The following is a 19978-nucleotide window of genomic DNA, read 5'->3' on the forward strand; positions in this document are numbered from 1 at the left end:
TGTGCAATCAAGGGAAGTTCTGGTTTATTAAAATAAATAAATCCGATCGAGGCAGTTAATTCCTTCGAGGTCGCCTTGGCTTCGAAACCCGTTGGAACTGATTGCAATGAAACAACCACAGACAGACGCGACTGTCCTCTGAATCCGGGTTCGGTGACCCTCGCTTGCCCTGCCTCCTGGACGGCGCTGGAGTTTATTATGTCAACACATCCAAACTGTGAAGCTATTGGGGGGCTCTCCCAACCTTTCCGCTTTGCCAGCCTCTACAAATCTAACAGGATGGATCTATAAGCACCCATCGCTGCAATCCTAAACACACTTGCACAAACCAGATCGATTTTTAATGAGACTGGCTTCCAGAAAAGTTGCGCTTTCTCACGGGAGCATTAAATCGAGTTGCATTCTCGACGGACTTTCCCGCGGCCACTCAGATTTATTTCAACTGCACCACAACAAACTGCCCCCTTATTGTCACCTCTCGAGCAACCCAGTAGATCTCTCGTCCTGGGTTACAAATCTATTTAAATCCATCTACCTTTTTCGCCCCAAGAATTTTCAAAGCTACACAAGCTTCCCTGCGCCAGACATTCAGGTCATCGAGACTCCATCACCGCGAGATTTTGTGAGGAGAGTCCAACCAAAAGAAGACCAAAGAAAATGATCCGATCATGTCTTTCCTTCCCATTCAGAGGACTTTCCTTACATCGACACCCCCCCCCCCAAAAAAAATCCCCACTCACAAAGAGCTGATTTACTCCAGTGGCTGCAGATCCGATCCATGAGCAGGGGGATTCTGGAGTGGTCAATTCCACACTCAATGGGTGGCCAATCGCTCCAGACGCGCCATCCACTAAGCAGCTCGCTCACGCCTCCATCTTCCCAAGCACAGTTACTTGGAAGTAAGTCCCGTGGAAACGAGAAGGGCATTTACATCCCCTCCCCAAGTAAGGGTGCTTCGGATCACGGCCTCGCAAATCTCCATTCGGGAAAAGGAGCGCGTCGCTGCCCCGTCTCCTGTTGCAAGAACTACCAGCTGCATCTCTCTTAGGCGAAGGACTCAAATGGCAGCCACCAAGCGCCGGGTGTTGTAACTCTCCTAAGCTTCACAACCCCCCTTTTCCAGAAGGAGCCACTTCTGCTATGATTAGTATTTTGAAAATGTGAAATTCTATACCTTCCCCCGCCTCTCTACCCCCACCCCACCCCCGCCCAGCACACACCAACACTACCCACCCCAATAATACATCGACATCCTCAAGCCGGCAGAGTCGTGAAATAAGAGGGAGAGTCACTTACTGTTCTGCATGGTGGATTGATGGAGCAAGATCCCACGTGGCTCGCGGATAAGATTCTATGAGTAATAAAACAGGCTTTAATCAGGGGAGGGAAGCTCGCGGGCAGGTAGCCCTGCGCTGCACTGAGTGCCCAGGTCTCCAAGGCCTCGTTGCATTCTGCTGGCCTCCCAAATGATGTCAAATATTATATATATATATTTATATATAACATGCGAAAACCCTCCCAGCCCCAGAGCCTATATAACAAACCTGGAAACGTTTCAACCTAGCAAGTCTAGTTATTTTTAAAAATAAATAAATAAATAAACAAACATAAACCAGCCGTGGCCTTCTCCTCGGCCAACTGGCTGTGGCAAGTGAGGGCTCGTGATGTACCAAGGAAAATGGGTCGGAGTGTGAGAAGTCTTCTAGTGATGGGGGGGACGGGGGACGGGGGACGGGGAAAGTAGAAGGTGCTTCCAACTTGCCTGATTTATGAGCGGACTCTCCTCTCTGGCAATTTAACGACTCACACATCTGCGTAGCGCTTGTTAAAGTCTTCCCGCTAGGATGAGGGGAAAAGTATATTAAAAGTATATTAAGCACTTTTAAATTTGCGTTCCCTAACCTCCTCCCCGCCACCCACCCCAGTCATAGCCGCCTCGCTATGGGAAGAGAAAGGCAGTTCAAAAGATTCAGCACACACACACACACACACACACACACACACACACACACACACAGAGAGGGGGGGGGGAGGAAAAGATGCCCAAGTTTTTTCCAGCACGCCTTACTGGAGCGCCTCCTGCCCATAGGAAGGAGTTCTGATCTGTGACACCTTTTGTGTCCGTATTTACAAACAGGACCTCGACTTTAGTTGGGCTTGGATTCGCTGAAGGGAGCCGGCGCGGCGTCCTCGCGCTGCACTTTGGGGCCAAAGGACTCTTTCTCTGAAAAGAGGTGGCCAGCAGAGTTTGTGGGCACTTTCTCTCCCTGGGTCCCCCTACCCCCGCTGCAACCTCTCCAGGTTGCTTATGGGCAAACCCTGCTCTCTTGCATGGGGCGTGGGTGGGTGTGCTGGGGCACTTCTTTCCCTTTTTAAACCACACATGTTTGGGAGCTACTTCACTCTGGTGATTCTTTTCGGGGCACTACTAACCATCCTGAAAAAAAAAAAACCCCGAAGAGGGAGAGAGAAGTGGGGAGGTGGTGGGGGGGAGAGAGAGAGAAATCCACTTATTGTGATTAACTTCTTTTTTGGTCTTTAGATCTTCCCCTTTTTCACTGTACTGTGACACACGCTGTCTACCTCGCCTCAGTGCTTTAAAAAGTAAGGCCAGGAGGGGGTGAGGGCTGGGTATACAAAGCCTCCAGAAGGCGAACAATGGCCTCCATTTTACTCCCCTACCCAAACGCCGAGCGCAAGACCCCAGCCAGGCAGCCTCCTCCGGAACGGGCCGCGGCGCAGCCTCCCAACTCCGCGTTCCCAACAACCCTCCAACTTACAAAGGAGCGGGTGGGAGGGGGGGGCACACAGCGGCCTTCCTCCTCCCTTCTGTAGGGCCCGCCTTGACCCACGCAGCCTGGCCAGCCCCAAGCCCTGCCTTGGGTTGTTTTTGTTTTTAAACCGGCCTTTTGAGGAATAAGACGGGGAATAATGCAACAACAAAAGAAGTTCTGCAGTTCTTGATGTTCTGTGTTGCATGTATTTATTTATTGGGTCCCAGCGCTTTCTTTTTAGGTTCCCAGCCTAGCAGGGGGAAAATAGAAAAGTAATTTCTCGTTATAAATATCTGGAGGTAATTATGTTACTGGTGTGAGTTGTTAGGGGTTGTAAAAAGATACAACAGCGCAGTGGGGTGCTCAATTGGGGTGAGACAATTACAATAAAGAACCTATTCAAGAGGTTTTGCTTTTAAAAAAAAAGAGGGGGGAGAAGACAGAGAGAGAGAGAGAGGAGGTAAAATAATGAAATAGTGGCAGCCTTCATTTTATTCGCCCCCCAAACCTCCCCCCTTTATTTTTATTTTTTTGGAAGCTTTAAAAAAATCTCTTCTCTTTCCAGGCTATAATGAATATTAATTTTATTCTTTCTACCTAGAAAAAGAGGCATCTTCTTCCGGGTCCAAAACGACTCCGGTATGATTTTTTTAAAGTGCTTTTTCCCCCCAAAGCCATCTACGTTCCATTAAAAGGGGGGAAAGAAAATCAACACGGAACAAGGACTCCTCTCGCAGCGTGAATGAGGCGCGCGGTGGTAAATATTTACTCCGCTTTGGAGAGGCACCTGATTAGCAGCCGAGCCAAGCGCCCTGGACCCTTCTCCGGAAAAAGCCGGTGCCTCCAGTCGCCCAGAGTTTCCAGAAGGCGCCCCTTTAACACACCAAACACGTCTGCCGGGACACACGCTTGCACGCAGGACAACCGCTCCAAGACAGAAAGACGCCGAAGCGTGAGAAGCAACTAGAGAGAGAGAGCCTTTTTCGCCCAGGCACGGGGGACTGTTATTGTGAACACTTCCCAGTCTCTGCTATACCAACTGGCGAAATGCATTTTAAGGAACTCACTTTGGCACTTATTTGGGGTGTTAACAAACAAAGACGGCTAGCTGGTTTCAGGCACCAACAAACAAACCGAGGCGTTATTCTGATGAATCCGAGACAGCAAAATTGGAGTCAGGGGGAGTGAAGAGATAAAAGAGAGAGAGAGAGAAAGATTTGGGCTTTTGGGGCTATTTTAATTACAAGGTGGACTGAGCCCTACAACCACCAACAAAACCGACCCTTCCTCCCTTCCCCCACCCGGAAGCGCAATAATGGTGGAGTTTCTCCCTTTGCCAGAAAGTAGCTCCTTTTTACTGAATTTTAAAAATGAAATTATTCACAAAGAGATGCAGGTAGGCAGAGAGCAGCCTCGATCGAATTTCCCGGTGAGATTACAAACCCTAAGAGAAACGCAACGTCTCCCTGGTCCCGGCTAGGCCTAATCTGCAAATTCCTATTTAAATCTCCAAATCTGGATCTAATCTGATCGTCTTTGAGATTTGATCCTCCCCTCCGCTGCAAACATAATTAGCTATTAAGATGACAAACGTTTACAATCCCGGGCCGAATAAGCAAAAGATGAACGCTAATCCATTGGCGTGGAGACGTTTGCTAAAGGTCACCGGCTATAAAAATTTATTGCCAAAGACCACAATTATTATTTTAGGCCTATAAAGACGCTCAGCCTCCAGCCATAATGAATGGCTTCACTTTCTGGAAGGAACTGCTCGGTGCTCTCGACTGGGCCTGAAAAGTTTACTTGTAAGCCTGGTCGCATCAGGAGTTTCTCCCCTCGTATTTTAAACCTCTGATTTGAAGAAGCCAGTGGTTTATTATTCCCTCCCCACAGTTAGATTAGTTTAAATAGAGTTAAAGAAAACAGACAGAAGTTTATTCTTGCACTCCTGAAGCGATCACTTGGGCAGCCCTTGCCTATGCAAGTTCACTCAGAAATGCTTTATTGTTTCAGTGACGTTTATTCTCACATTAAAGTGTGCGTAAAATCTCAGCCTCAATGTATGGCGGTAGAGGTGGAAACTCTGAAGAAGAGAGGAGGTGGGGAAATGAACTTTTTTGGGGGTTGCCCTGCATTTTCCGTGAGTCTGGGCGAAACTTCACAACATCCACCCAACAAGGAAATGAGATTTCGAAAATCCAAAATCAAACCAAAACAACAGCACAAAAAACCCATTTGCTACTTGAAAAGGAAGCAGACAACATTCTCTAGGCTAGAAACTTGTGGAGAATGGGGTGGGGAGAGCTATTGATCGCAGATTCTTTGGAGCGCAAAACTCAGGAGACTTAAACGATCTCGGAGATTTGAGTGAAGTGCTGTAGGGAGGTGGGGGTGGCAAAGAGCGCAGAGAGAAAAATGTTGTTGTTTTTGTGGCTGTTTTTGTTTAAACAGTTTGTACTTCGAGCCAGGTAGTGATCAAGTTAGAAAGTTCTGCTCATTCCCAGTCTCGTCGTGGGCAAGTTTGGGGAGATCTCGCGGCTGCTTGATTGAGAGTGACAGTCCTTCAGCTCCGCTCAGACCTTCCCGGATACAACAACTGAGACCTGACTTGGCCTAGAATGTGACTCTGTGTGTCGTCGTGTCCCCCCCTCCCGCCGGCCCGCGTGTCTCTCTCTCTCTTCCCGATTTCCTTAAGGCCGGTTAGTTTGAGGAGGAAAAGAGACATATAGACATAAATAAAGGGAGAAGCGAGAGTTGCCTAGTCCTCATCAACACACACGCATAAGCACACACAGCTTCAGCCTGACGGAGATACAAAGCCACCAGGGAAAAGAAGCGGGGAATAAAGACGCTGAGCTTGGATGGACCCAGCTTCCCAAGAAAGCAAGGGGCCAAGCAACGCCGTGTGGTCCATAACGCCTCCTTCACAACGACCGCAACAACAAATGCCCCTCATAGGAACCAGGTGTGATGCATTCTCGTGTGTGTGCGCGCGCTCAGATGATCCCTACAGCTTTGGCCGTCCCTATCGCGCTGTGCCAAACGGAACAAGCCTTTGGTGGGGCTCTGTCTAGCAGAAAGGCCGGGCGAGTCTGCTGCTGTTGCTATCCAGAGAGAGAGAGAGAGAGAGAGAGAGAGAGAGAGAGAGAGAGAGAGAGAGAGAGAGAGAGAGAGAGAGAGAGAGATGTTTTCCCAGAAAACAGGGGCGGGGGTCGGTCCATGAAGGAGGAAGAGGAGGAAAAAGAAGAGGAGGAGAAAGAAGGCTGGAGCGAAAAGGACAAAGTTTGGAAGCCTTTGAGACTGGCATCTCGCTTAAGATCCTTTCCCGGAATGCAAGAAATGGTGTGTATGTGAGCGAAACGGGGGGGGGGGGGAGAGAGAGAGAGAGAAGGGGGGGAGAGGGAGAGACCTGTCTAAATATTAAAATGAACTGAAGCGAGGAGAAGAAACGAGCAGACTCACCTTTCTGAGGCATCCTGTCTTGTTGTCAAAGCTCCTGTCAATAGTTTTAAAAAGCGCCCCTGATTTGAAATGATGGTGCCTTAAAAAGGGTTGCCAGTAAAAGAGTTTTTCTCCACTGAAGCTGCTGGTTGTGTGATCTTGAGTTCCTGGGAAGGAGACAGAGATTGACAATAAAATGGGCTGTCACTGACTGGAGAGGGAGAAAGAAAGAGGATGTGAGCGAAGTAGGGGGGAGAGAGGGAGGGAGAGAGGGAGAGACAGAGCACACCTATGCTGATTGGTGATGGTTCAAGTGTATTAATGTATGTGTGCGCCTGGTCTCTGCCTCGCCTCCCCTGCTCCCCACTGGCCCATTAGCAAAGCCTGACCTCTGTCATCATCTTCCAGCAAAACACTTCCTCCCTGCGCCTGAACCAGAGCGGGAAATGAGGCTGAGCCAGGGCTCGCTTTTCAAACCCACTAATCACTCCACGCATGCAAATGCTCCGCTCGCTCCCACACAAAATATTGCTTTATGCAAAGCAACGCCATTGCCTCCTAGCTGCCGATTGGACGCTCACTCGCACTGCCTGGTTCAATTGGCCCATTTGTTTGAATATGAATGCACTGGCTTCTCTCTCTCTCTCTCCCCTGCTCCCCCCCCCCAGCTCCCCGCTCCTCCTCGCTTAGATTCCACCGACCTCTCTCTCTCTCCCCCCTACACCCCCCCCATCTCCAGCCCTCTTTGCCCTGAGTTCCTCTTCCACCTTCCCTGGGCTCAAATGCGAGGCTCCGGGACGCGCGATGAGCGGACAGGCACCCTCCGCTAAGGTTTCGTGTTTTTTTGGGGGGGAGGGGGAGGGACAATGTTTTCCTGGTTAGGATTCAGTCATGTCTCCCGGCTGAACTTTTTTTAATTTTTTGCCTCCTTCCCAACCTCAGAGATCCCCTCTGTTCGCCCCATTTCCTCCGAGATAGGGCCTGGAGTAAATAAATAACGTCGCTCGGAAAAATAAAAGCGAGGACTGCCCTTTTCTTTCCAAGGCGATCTAGGTTTGTGCGGGCGGCCGTGTGTGTGTGTGTGTGTGTGTTTGAGGGGTGGGATGGGAGAGACAGAAAAGGAGGGGGCGAACTATTTGCATTTAAACAGTTCGCTCCCAGCAGACAATGGAGATAAGGAAAAAATAACATTCAAATGGTAACGACATAAATATTTGGGAGACAGGCGCTTTGTCAACTGGGAATCGCCTGGAGGTAGCCAAGTCCACAGTTGGGTGTGTGGGTATTTTCCCTCTCCCCTCCCCCTCCTTTCCTGCCCCCCCCTTCCCTCTCTCTCCTCGAAATGTGATGGAGAAAGGAAACTCTCTCTCTCTCCCCGCTGCCTGGAAAGTGCAGAGCAAATACACACTTTACTTTGTGTATTGAGGACTTTCGTGAAGGGGCCTGAAGAGTCCTTTCCCAAACACCCAAACTTCTTCCACGTGCCGTTTGTTGACTAAGTGCTGTTGTGTTTCTCCCCCCCCCCTCCACCTCTCTCTAGCAGACACTCCAAGGAGGGGGAGAAAGAGAGGAGGGAGGAGTGCTAAAATATCTCCACCGCAAGGGTCGGCGTGTGTGTGTGTGTGTTGGAGAGGGGGTTTTGCGTGTTGCTCTCACCAGATTTAGCTCACTCATGTGCGCAGGGCGATTCTCTCTCTTTCCCTCCCTCCCTCCTTCCCTCTCTTTTTCTCCTGCCAGGGAAATCAGGGGCCGAAGGAAAGCAAATGACTTTGCTTCTCTGACCACACACCACCACAAGTTCATTTGTTGAATGGCGGAGTATTAAGACACACCTCAGTACACTCCAAAGCAACCCCTCCGCGCCTGCATTTAAGGTGACACTGGCAGCACCAGTTTGAGCTCAGGGTGTTCCGATCGTTTATGGCGAGTGGTCTGGGAGGCGGGGAGTGGGGAAGGGTGGGGGAGATGAACTTCTGCACAAAGAGGGAAGGGGAAAGGAGGAGAGAGGGAGGGGGCAGGGAGGCGACGGGGTGGGGGGGGGGAGGAGGAAAGAAGGCAAAAAGCCCCAGAAATTCCAAGAGGCAAAAAAAAGTGGGGAAGGGTTTCGGGTGGGGGTGGGTGGGACACGAACGCGCCAAGCATAAAATGAAGTCGTAGCCCCGCATACACTTGACTTCTCTTGACATGTGAAAAGTGCTAAAAGTCAGAGCTCATCAATAAAGTGGCTGGCGATTGAATGAGGGCCCTGACAACCATTGCATTCTTCAATAAAGTACAATGAGGAGACAAACGACTCTGCCAAGGAGTTTGCATGGGAGTGAAAGGACGCCTCAATAGGAGCTGGATAATGGGCTGCCAGGCCGTCATGCACTGTCATCTCCAGCCCTGCAGAGAAGCTACCGCGGCCCCTAATAGCACAAAATGGGCTCTTAAGAGACTACCGGGCGATTCCTCTCTGGGATGTGTGTGGATCTCTCTCTCTCTCTCTGTGTCCCCCTCCCTCTCTCCCTCCTTCTTCATCTTCTTCCAAACTCCTTCTTTCCTTCCTTCTTGTGCCAATTTGCCTTGATGCTGATTACCACTAATGCGTGGGGCTGCGCTTTTATGGGTCTTGCTTTCTATTTTATTTTTTTAGGGGAAAGAGAGGAGGCTGCAGCAAAGGAAGGCTGGGATTTAAAATCAGGACTTTCTCCTCGGTCCCCTCTTTTTTTTCAGGCCTCCGGTTCCAAAGTTTTTTGTGTCTTTTTTGCAGCAAATGGGGAAAGAGTCAGAGAGAATTGCCCAGCCTAGCTGGGAGGGTTGAGACATTCTTCTGCAAACGCCACTCTGGAAGACCTCTCTCTCTCTCTCTCTCTCTCTCTCTCTCTCTCTCTCTCTCTCTCTCTCTCTCTCTCTCTCTCTCTCTCTCTCTCTCTCTCTCCTTCTCTCTCTCCCTTTCTTCTTTCCTTTGCTGATCTAGATTTTCCCCCACCCGGGCATTGCCCCCCCCATTTTTGATTTGTTTCTTTATCCCACATTGCAGCCCGCATCAATAACCCAGGCCACTTCAGTTTGCTGAAGGAAAGAGATCCGGTGGGTTGGACAAATCTTTTACCTCCAGCTACAATAGTTCAGGCCTAAGGCGAGCTGCACCCCCCCCCCTCCACACTTGCTGGAAATATCCTTTTTATTTCAATGTAATCGGAGCCGAATAACTATGATGGAAAGCTGGGGTGAAAAAAACAACCATACGGGGACATTCTAATAGGATTCCCCTTAAAAGGTAGGTAGGAAACTTGAAAATTCTCATAGCTGGGATGCTGCTACTGATAGAGGTGTAGGGGTGTGTGTGTGTAGTGTTTGGACGATTTTAGTTCTGTGTTTAAATTTATTATCCTTTCGTTTTGCCCTACTGTTATTTTTGAAGTGTCTCCCATACCCTGCTAATTTCTGCAAAGTTCCCGCTATCAATGGCTAAATCTTACACGGCAGTCCTGCTCCATTCAACTCCATGGGAACTTTGCTGTTGACTTCAGCGGGCGCAGGCTTTTTCAAAGTGCGCCAAAGGAGATCTTTGCAGAGAGATCAAAATGGGAAGAAAACATAGATTATCAAGCCAATGTGTCGCTTGCCTCGCGGGTTTCACCGCATAGAGTTGCCGCTGCGGGATAGTTTAGCAAAGTATCTTGAAAAGACCCCGCTCCTTCAAGCTAGTCCTCTGCAAAGCTTTTTCTTTTCTTTTCTTCCTGTTGTCTGAAAAAACTCTCCCTCTTAAAAAAAAATCGCAAAGAGAATAAGAATAATAACAAAAATAATCCCTGAGATCCTGGGGATTTTTGTTTTGTTTAATGTGACTTCTGGTCCTCTGGAAATCAGACGAATCTTTTCTCTTTTTTTGTCCAACATACATTTTTTTAATACTTTCCTTAAGTGGAAACGCAAAAAAGGGCAAAACAACAGGGTAGAAAGGTGGGGGAAATAGAATAAAATGAAGAACTCATGAAGCTTGTTTTTAGGGGGGACAGACACGTCCAGATCTTCAGGCAAATTTCATTTTTACAACCATTCAATTAGCCTTCGTTTGGATTAGCACCTCCTTATATGCTGCTCCTTCAGAATAAAGAAGCCGTAATCTTGTTGCTATTTCCCCCAGGGCACAGTGGGCCTTGCGCCCCTTCCCTCTCCACCCCCTCCCGCTAGTTTTGTTTTGTTTGTTTTTTAACTGGGGGGGGGGAGGAAATAATAAGGGGAGGGAAATGGTGAATAATCTGACGTCATTGCAGAGATGGGAATGGAAGGAGAGAGGAAGCAAGTCTGGGAAGAAAGGAAGAAGGGGGGAGGAGAGAGAAAAAAGTGCCACAAAAGGTGAAGAAGAAAAAGATTGGGTGCCTCGCTTTGCTGCTGATTTATCAGGACGTTGGAGACGGGAGGCCGAGGGCAGGCGAGGGAGCCTCCGAAGCAAGGAAAGCAAAAGTTGAAAGGGAAGGAGGGGCCGAGGAGAGGGAGGGAGGGAGGGAGGAGGAGGAAGACAGGAGCGGAGCGAAGGGCCTGTATGACAATGTGCATGTGTGAAAGAGAAGAGGAAGAGGACAAGGCGTGTAGAATGGGGGTGTGAGAAGAAAGTGGGATTTCTGCGGAGACGTGGAGAGGCGAGAAAAGGGGAGGAGGGACAGAGCAGGGCGAAGTGAGAGTGTGTGTGTGTGTGTGTGTGTTTTAAAGAGCGAGGGAGAAAAGTGTAAAAATTGTGTGAGGAGAAAAACACAACTTGGGATGAGTCCTGGAGTAGAGTAAAGGAGGCGGGGCAGAGGGGGAAAATGGGGCCAGGCGCGCTTGCTTAGGAGTAAGTGCCGTGGAAGGAAGAAGCCCGCTTCGGATCCGGCCGGGAGAATCGAGATGGAAGAAGACGCGCGCGTGGGAGATCCGGGCGAGGGGAGCAGGTTCTCACGTGCAGCGAGAGCGCACGTCGGCCAGGGAGGGACGCCCTTCGCCTAGCTCAGGGCAGGCTCAGCTTGCTCTCGCAAGCAGCGTCTCGGGGTGAGTGCTGCCAGCGACAACCCCGAGAGCCTTTGAAATAGTACCTGCTCTCCAACGACCAGAGGGGGAAAAAGTCCTTGCCAAGTTGAGCCACAACTCGAAGGGCGCCATTTTAACTCTGGGTTGCTCTGTTTTGTTTTGTTTTTAAACAACAACACAAGTTTTTTTTTAAAAAAAGCACGTTCTGGATTCTCCCAGGTATATACAGGTGTAAACAAAACAAAACAAAACAAAAACAGAATAAAACACGAGAAACCCCAAACTGCTCTGCCCTGTTTCTTTCTTTCTTTCTTTTTTGTCAGCAGCTTTGAACTTGAGAATTAACTTGCTTAAAGTGGCAGGCACACGATGGAGCAAGGAGGGATGAGGCCGTGGAAATGGTCGCGAGTGGGGTGGCAAACTCAAGCGTCCTTTTTTGGGGGTAAGGGATGATATGCATGTGAAGTGGAAATGAGGAATGAGCGCGCCAGGGTAGATTGGCTGCGGGGGAAAGAAATGGCCCTTTTCTCCAGGGATTTCTCTTGACCACAGGAGGGAAAATAAGCGCTGAACGGAGAATCAAATGCATTTGATGCTCACCAGGTTGGCACCTTAGCACCTTGCCCACCAGACCTGGAGGGACCGCCGCAACCAGAGGACTTGAGAAGCAAGGGTCCGGATCCCAAGTGGATTTCTAAGTAGACACGTGCACTCCACGTAGATTCGGAAATATCATCGTGGATAGATGGGGCGGGGGGAAGCTTATTTACTCCCCAAAGACGCGCACCTAGGATGGCAGCTTGCGCCTTTTCTAATTTGGCAAGAACGAACACCAGACGGGCAGCAACAGCAACGAAGAGTCTTGTGGCACCTGAAAGCCAAACAGATTTATTGTGGCATAAGCTCTGTGTGGAGGGGAGCCAACGGAGTCTGATGCACGACGTGTTTGTCTGTAAACTGAGTGCTAACTGAGGATAACACTTCCTGCCTCTGAGGAAGAGGGATCTGCACCACCAAAGCTTATGCCGCGGTCCGTCTGTTAGGCTTTATTTCGAAGGTGCCACTTCCTGTTTTTACTACAACAGAGTCTGGCTCATTCTTCTGAGCGTCTGGTGGATTCAGAGTGGATTGATCAGAAATGTCTTGAGCAGTTAGGAATACTCCTGCGGTGGGAAATAACTCGAGGGATTCGGGTTTATATCTTTCCTTTTTCTTTTCTTTTTGGGAGGGAATGGGGAGAATATGATTAATTCTCCCTCGCCTTCTGTACCAGTGTCAGGTGCATTAGTCACTCTGCCTTTGGATTAAACTTATCTTTGCCTTGAATTGTAAGTGTGTGTGTGTGTGTGTGTGTGTGTGTGTGTGTGAAGGGCACAGGTGTTCAGTAAGTGGATTCAAAATCACTCGGAAAGTTAATATTAAGATGAGAGAATTACAACTGAAAAATTATAAGCCTTTGCAATTTTAAAAAAAAACCCCAAACCCTTACACTCCCTTAAAAGAAACAGCAAATATCTCTACTACTTTCTCGCAGAAAGCAAACATATCAAGGAAATGTGACTAAATTAGATTCATTCTCCCGATACTGCCATTGATTGCAGAAGTAGGTATTTATTTGTCAGGGACAAATAATAATAAAAAAATTCTCCCCTTCTCCGCTTCCTTAGGAACAGGAGTCGCTCAGTTCAGTGCTCGTGGATCGTCTTGTTGTATTAATATCTGGCTCGCGAACCTCCTTTTTTTAATACCCAGAAAAATGCTTAAAGTCCTCTTGTCCACTTCAGTCTCCCACTGAAGAGATACACAAACCCTGACGTGTTAGACTACAATGCGTTTGCCTTCCGGACACCGAATGCCGAGTCGGATATGGAGAAAGAGCGCTTGAAACCTCTAATGCGCCGGACATTGAGTTAAATGGAGCTTTGGCGAGTTTAGGAGCAATCTGCAAAAAGTTTGGAATCGATTTAACCTCTTTTACGTCGGGCGTTTTGCAAGAAGGCGCAACCTTTTGTGTGGAAGGATTAAAAAAAAAATAAAGGCGAAGGGGAGGGGACAAGAAAAGGACTCAATTTATGGACTCTGAAATAAAAGGCAACATCCATGTTTCCCCCCCTCCTTCATCCTGGAAAGGTTTGATATTTATCTTGGTCTGGTAGATTTTTCGAAGGAACTTGCCAGCAAAGCCCCCCTCAAAAAAAAAAGTGGAAAGGGAGCGGGGACTCGCCAGCAAAGCGCATCCTGACGGGCTTTTTAAACACTATTGATTGGGACAAGCTGTTCCAAACCCCAGTAACACTTAATCTGCCTGTTAATCAAGGCGCTAAGGAGCTCAATGCGAGTTTTATTAGCGACTAGAGAACACAGCGGCAGAAAGGATCAAAAGACTCGCCCCCTTGATATTTGTCAAGCCAGACTCCCCCCCAAAAAATATATTTTCAATTACAGAGCAATTCTTAGCTTATCATCGCCGCCTAACAGAAACACGCAGATGGTTTCACAAACGCTGCCAGAGAAACAACTGCAGCAAAGGCAGCGAGACCCTCAGAACTGCAGCCTCCGAGAACCCCACGCCGGACCCAAGCCGGCCCTGCGCGTCTAGAAAGGAGCACTGGCTCACCTCAAAGCGAAACCACTGTCATTATTTCTCTCTGTCTCCCCCGCTGCCTTTCTATTTACCACCGGAATTCGAGAGAGAGAGAGTGTGGAAGGCAACACCTGAAAAGCCTATGCCAATTTAAACCATCCTTTCCTTCCTCACTTTTCTCTCCCCCCCCCCCCGTGCCTGTTTGCGAACGAAGAACTTTGGAGTGGGTTTGCAGTCAAAACGGACGGAAAGAATTTGGTATGTTCCTCAACACCACCTCACTCAGATTTTTTTTTTATTTTTTTTATTTATTTTTTATTTTTTTTTAAATTATCCTGAAGGGGAAAAGTTGAATGGGGGTGTTTTTTTTGTGTGTTTTTTTAATGGACTGGCCCGACGCTCAAGCCCGTCCCTCCCCTCGAGCTGAGTTTCAATTAAGGTAAAGGTGGAGAAATATTATCCCGCCTGCGAAAATCAACATTTTGATCTTGTCATTTTTAATGCGAACCGATGGTGCTGGATGTCAACGAGATATGCGTATAAAAGACTATGTGGTCAGAGGTAATTATGTCACAGCTTTTTCTCGTCGTGACAGCTGGATAAACACAATCTCCAATAAACATCTCTAATTAGGGAGGAGGACCTGCGAGGCTGGGTGTCTGATTTATTACTCACCCAGAATGTCCATTTACCGGTGGAGATTAAAGTGGACTCCCCCCCTTTTTTTTGGTGCCAAAGCACCTTAAGGGATTTGGTGTAGGAGCTGAGGGGCTGGGAAGGCGAAGTCTTACAGCTTGATCCAGGAGAGTGAATGGAAAAGAGAGAGAAAGAGAGAGGGAGGGAGGGGAGAGCCATTATCCTACTAATCCCTTTTTTTCTAATTAAGTACAAAGAAGAAGAAGGAGAAGGAAGAATCTAAAACACAATTTACCTGCCTTGGGCTGCAATCCTAAGCGCCCTCCTATTTCCAGCTGCTTGAATTTACTCCCAAGCAACCGTGCGCGCAGGATACCGAGTTTTACTTCTCAGGAAGTGCGGTGCGGACTTCTCCCGGCGCAACTCAAGCTCTGTTTACTCACGAGTAATTCCAATCGGTTGAAACAGAACTTTCCCCTACAAATAATGGGTGCCTAAGATTGGAGTTTCGATTGTGCGGCTGAAGTTGCGTTTCTGAACCTAAATGCACCGTACAATTCCCCTTGCTTTCTCTTCCACTAACTAACAAACCAACCATCCAGAGTTAAGCAAAAACAAAAACACAACGAGAGGCTCCACCAGGCACCAAACAGGGTATTTTCGCACACCTTTTCAGACGTTCGAGCAACCTAATGGAAAAGAAAACCATCACCACGCCGCAACCTCAAAGGAAGTTAAACGCGCGGATCCAGGAAGCAGTTCCCAAAGCAGAAAGTTTTAGAGACAGTTAACCTGACGGCAACGGATGACAGGCGCAACAGAAAAACAGCAATCTCTTCTCACTCTCTCCACCCCTTATAATACACCGACTGCATTTTATGCAGACCAGGAATACTTAGCAGTATACTTTTACATACAGCCTAGCATTAAACACATCACCTGGAAACAAATCCTATGGATTTCTAAGGGACTGCCTTGAAAACACCGACGCTTCCGGCTAAGGCCCCAAAGCTCCTTTACTCTGGAGTAAGTCTTACTGGGCCGATTTACCTGTGCTTAGAAAGGAACGTCAGTTTTAACTCCAACGGAAGACGTATCGATTTCGGCTGAAGTGGTTTGTGGATCGGGCGCGAAAAAGCGCGCTTCGCAGGTTGCCTTAGTAAAGGATTCTTTACCCCCTCCCGCTCACTCTTTCCTTGGTACAGCTTCAGTCTGGGAACAATGATCTAGCCGAGACATTACCTTGCTGGAAACGTGGCGACACCCCAGAGTTGGTGGGTGCCCCAACGGACAGCCCCTCCCGGCTCGCCTAAGCGCAGAAGTCGCCGCGAGCAGAGCCATCCAGGACGGGGAGAGAGGGGTGTGGATATGCGCCGGTTCACAAACAGACCCCAGTTGGCAAGTGGTTACCAGGCACGTGAGTGAACTGACCGGAGAGTGGAGCAGGACTCCAGGTCAGACTGGGGGAAGGAAAAAACAAAAAACCAGCCCCAAACTCCGCAAAACCCCGAAAGATCCACCGGACCCGAGGATCCGTCTGCGCCAAACGCCCCCGACGTCTCTGCGTTGCAGAGTCCCTTCTGAAGTGCCCAGAAGCTCAAGGCGAGCCGGGCGTGCGTAATCCGAAGCCCCTTTTCGTTCTACCTCAGTGGAAATCGTTAATTATTAGGTCTTCCCAAGGAAAGCTCAAATCACACGGTCTGGGGATTGAAAATGCTACCCAAGTATGCGAGCCACATTCTTTCGTTCCCTTGCCTGAACTTCGGGAGCGCCCTAGCGAGGGCTGGAGGCCGTGGGCGAGGTCAAGGACCAACTTTTTCCCCCTCTCTCAACACCCCCCCCCGCACCCACCCCATGCCTCTCCCCACACATCCCCAAACCGGTGGCAGCGAGCACATGAGCCGGGTTTTCCATACAAGGCGCCTCGGTTGTCCAGCGGGGAGAGGTCAGAGCTGCTCCAAGCCTCGCGTCTGCCTAGCCACGCCAAAGTCCAACTCTCTGCCCCGCGCCCTCTTCCTTCCTCCCACCTGTTGGCACTGCGCTTTCTGTGCGCGCCCCGTCGAACCTGGCAGTTGGTCACGAGCCAGCGTGACCCCCTTTTATGCCGCTTGTAATTAACACTCCGCACAAGGCTGAGAGAGAGGGAGAGATGGGAGGGGGGCGGAAATAAAGAGTTTGTTTTTTAAAAAAATAAATCCAGGGCTTGGTAATGGAAACGAGGAGGTCAGAGAGAGAGAAAGAACGGGAAAGAAAGGAAGGAAGAAATCTAGACGAGGCAGAGAAGGGGAGAAACAAACGCAGCGGCAATTGTTTCAGGAGGAATCCGGCAACTCCCCCCGACGCCTGGATAAAGAGCATCAAATGTTTACCTGTTAGAGAGAGGGCAGGCAGAGGCTCATGATCCGCGGGTTCCCAATTGCGCCTCTGAGAGTCGGTAACTGGCAGGTTTGATCGCCAATTTCTACATAAGAATCTGCCACACAGTTTAAATGTCAACGACAATAAAAAAGAGGGTGCCTGGCTTTGCACTAACTTTCCCTTAATATCAGCGCCAGCGCCTCTCCCATTGGCTGGGCTGCCCCGGTGACGTCACGGCGGACAGTAGTTAGAGCTGAGCTCATAAGAAATTTTAGACAACAAGAAGCTCACCGGGGCCGGGAGATAATTCACCTTCCCGTGACCATTGGAGGGGCTGAGAGGCGAGGCGCACGTGGACGTGGGCCAGCCATGCTGGCTTGTTCGCTCCTGCCTGCCTGCCTACTTCTATCCATCCATCCAAAAAAAAAAAAAGAAATATGTTTCATTATAATCAGATCCCACTACCAAACAAGGTCCTCCTGGCTGATCCATAGAAGCGACTCTACCATAATATGTGGTCTGTGGAGTGTTGTCCAGAGGACGGCCCTTGCAATAATAATAATAATAATAATAATAATGCTTAAAAAAAAACATCACAGCGATGATTTGTGATTCTGCCTTTGTCTTCCTCTTGGATCCTCATACTACGACGACTGCCCTTCCCTTCCCCCCGGTCTTTCACCCGCACAAAAGGAAGATCTTTTCTCCTTTTTCTTTCCTTCTGTGTATACAGGAAAATCCGCAGGTTTAATTATGACGCAGCATCTTCGGCACGGCGGACGCAGAGATGTCCCTGGACTTTTGTGAAGTTCTGGAGAAGAGCTCCCAGGTGCAGCAGAGCCGCCGACTCTCAGTGACCATCCAAAGTCGAAGCCTGGGTCTTTCTACCTGAGGCTCCAGATCACACACACAAAACCCCCACTCTGCCCACGGCTCAGTTATCAATAAAATCAACCTTTATCACTTGGTTCCTAGGTTTCTGTTTATGGAAGGGCTCCAGTCAGGGGGAAAATCCAATTTGTACTTTTGGATGGCTACCTGGGTTGTAGCACTGGCGAAGACGAGGCTTATGCTGTATATTCGCACCCAAGCAACCGATGCTGCCTTCAGAGGGGTCTGGATCTAAATTTTATTTTATTTTACACGTATGTAAAGCCGTCCAGTTATTAAAAGTCGATCATTAAAACCAACTGAAAGAGAAATTCAAACTGCGCGTGGACTTTCACTTCGAATCACTGAACACCTCAAACACCGAGGTGTGAGAGGTGAGTTGATATTTTGTGGAGGTTTTCTTCCAACCGCGATTCAAAAGAGGACCGGCGGATCCTTTCCATCTCTCTCTTCTCCCCTCCCCACCTTTCTCTAAACAATTTTTAAAACGAAGGGCGTTCGTTTTAAAGTTAAGCCCCAAGTGAAGTGCCGCTTATTTCAATGGAAGAATGGCGCCCTCGCTCATCTCTCCTTCCCACAGAAATGAATGGGACCTAGAAGACCATAGCGCTGCTTTTCATTTCAGAGGGGCTGACACAACCTTTACACAGAGACCAGGCCGCATCGCACTTTTTGGGCCCAGAGGGCGGTGTTAGAATAATCATCAACATCTTGCTTTAAGGCCCCTTCCTTACTGCGACACCGAACATGTTCCCTTTTCCTCAAAGTTCTGGAGAAAACGAAGTTTTCTCTAGGCAGCTAGTAGTTTTCCCTCGCCCAGCAATGTTTTCTGAAGGGCAGGGAAGCTACCCCCTGCTCACACCTTTGAGGACACAATCCACTGGATAGTTCTCCTGAGTAAACAATTGGGGTTGGGAAGGTGAGTTATGTTCCGAAGAAACCCACGAGATTTAAGTGATGGGGAAAACGGTGGAGATCTTCTTTCCTTTGAAACCGGGGCAGAATTCTCTCTGCAGGCAACGTCAAGCAGGTAACGCGGTCTGGGATTACGGGGGGGGGGGGATCAGAATAGTTTTAGTCGCATAGTAACACCCCCCCCACACACACACTTGTAGGTTTCCCCTCGACACCTTCATCCTGTCCCCTTAAAGGCAAAAACACCAGGACGGGTGGGGTGGGGGAACACACTTGTCGGAGTGAATACTTTTGTTTGTCGGGAAAGAAGCGCGCACGCCCGAAAGTCGCTGTAGCTTTGAACCGCGCGTCGGTCTCTCGGGAGCTGGCAAAGGTTTCTCTGGGCTTTGTTTGCGGCGGATCCCTGAAAAGGGAGGCGTGGGGAATCAGTCGTCCTTGATGCACCCACACATCTAGAAATACCCGTCGGGGAGACCGCCCACCGCCGAGAAAGGATAGCTTCTCTTTCTACATGGTTTTCAGTAGCTGCGTTGCTCCCCACGTCTCCTTCTTAGGGACCGTCTCCCTGTTGGTACACTTGCGGCTGCGATCCCCAGCACACTTACCCCGGAACAAGTCCCGCTAAAACCCATTTAACTTCTGAATGAATAAATGGAGGATCGGGATGCAAACCAGATCTTGACCTAACAGGCGAGGCGAGGGAGGGCTGTCTACCACCCGCATCCCCCAGCTTCGTTGAGCTCCCTGGTGCGTATACATATATGATGAATACGTGTGTGTGTGTGTGTGTGTGCATGTATATGCGCGCGCACCCACCCACCCACCCCTGACCTAGAACTTATGCCTGACGCTCTAAACTGCTTCAGAGCTTTGTGACACTCCTTTGGGGTTTTCTGTTAGGGATCAGTCGGGTTCCTTATAAGGAAGTCTATCCCCCAATGTTACATAAAGATTAACAGAAAAAGGAATGAAGAAAGGACAGGCAGCCGATCCAGCCAAAGCACCAGCAATCTGTTCCGAATGCAATGCGCTTCAGAATCGGATCGCAGCTGCAGGGGGATTTCGAATTGGCCAGCGGCGAACCCTTAGGCCTTCCTGCCAGCGCCCTGTGATGCCCAATGCATCTTTTCACTTGTGCTTTTTGGGCTGCGGGGTGTGTGTGTGTGGAAGGTGCCATTCTAAGAATCTTTGTTTAGGAGTCAATCCTGCCGAGCTGGTGGGGGTTTCTGTCCTAGTATAAAGGCCGGCGTGGAGGCTGGGCTCAGTGGTACAGGCAGCCCATGGGCCGCCAGGATCAACCCCTTGCATTCCGGGTTGATCACATATTGCTGGGAGAAGGACCCTTGAACATCTCGATCTTGTTGGGACCGGAAGGGTTGGGCGAAAG

At 49.2% G+C, this 19978-nt stretch overlaps 1 protein-coding gene across 13 annotated transcripts in view; it reads right to left on the bottom strand.

Annotated features, from left to right (window-relative positions):
• Positions 1-16980, bottom strand: part of PAX6 (paired box 6) — a 43144-nt gene extending 26164 nt beyond the window's left edge. For 2 of the 13 annotated variants that reach the window (XM_081885006.1, XM_081885005.1), the window contains exon 1: positions 741-1105. In XM_081885006.1, coding sequence (XP_081741132.1) covers positions 741-927 — 187 coding nt within the window. In that variant the 5' untranslated portion in view covers positions 928-1105. Of the gene's footprint in view, positions 1-740; positions 1116-1296; positions 1352-1762; positions 1840-2068; positions 2090-6236; positions 6383-6504; positions 6524-6604; positions 6725-15477; positions 15604-15669; positions 15888-16796 lie in introns of those variants that run through there. The other 11 variants (XM_081885010.1, XM_081885012.1, XM_081885013.1 and 8 more) reach the window with 11 other exon arrangements.
• Positions 16981-19978: the final 2998 nt, after the last annotated feature.

Source organism: Podarcis melisellensis (genome assembly GCF_964234715.1).
Source record: "Podarcis melisellensis genome assembly, chromosome: 1".
Taxonomy (NCBI): Eukaryota; Metazoa; Chordata; class Lepidosauria; order Squamata; family Lacertidae; genus Podarcis; species Podarcis melisellensis.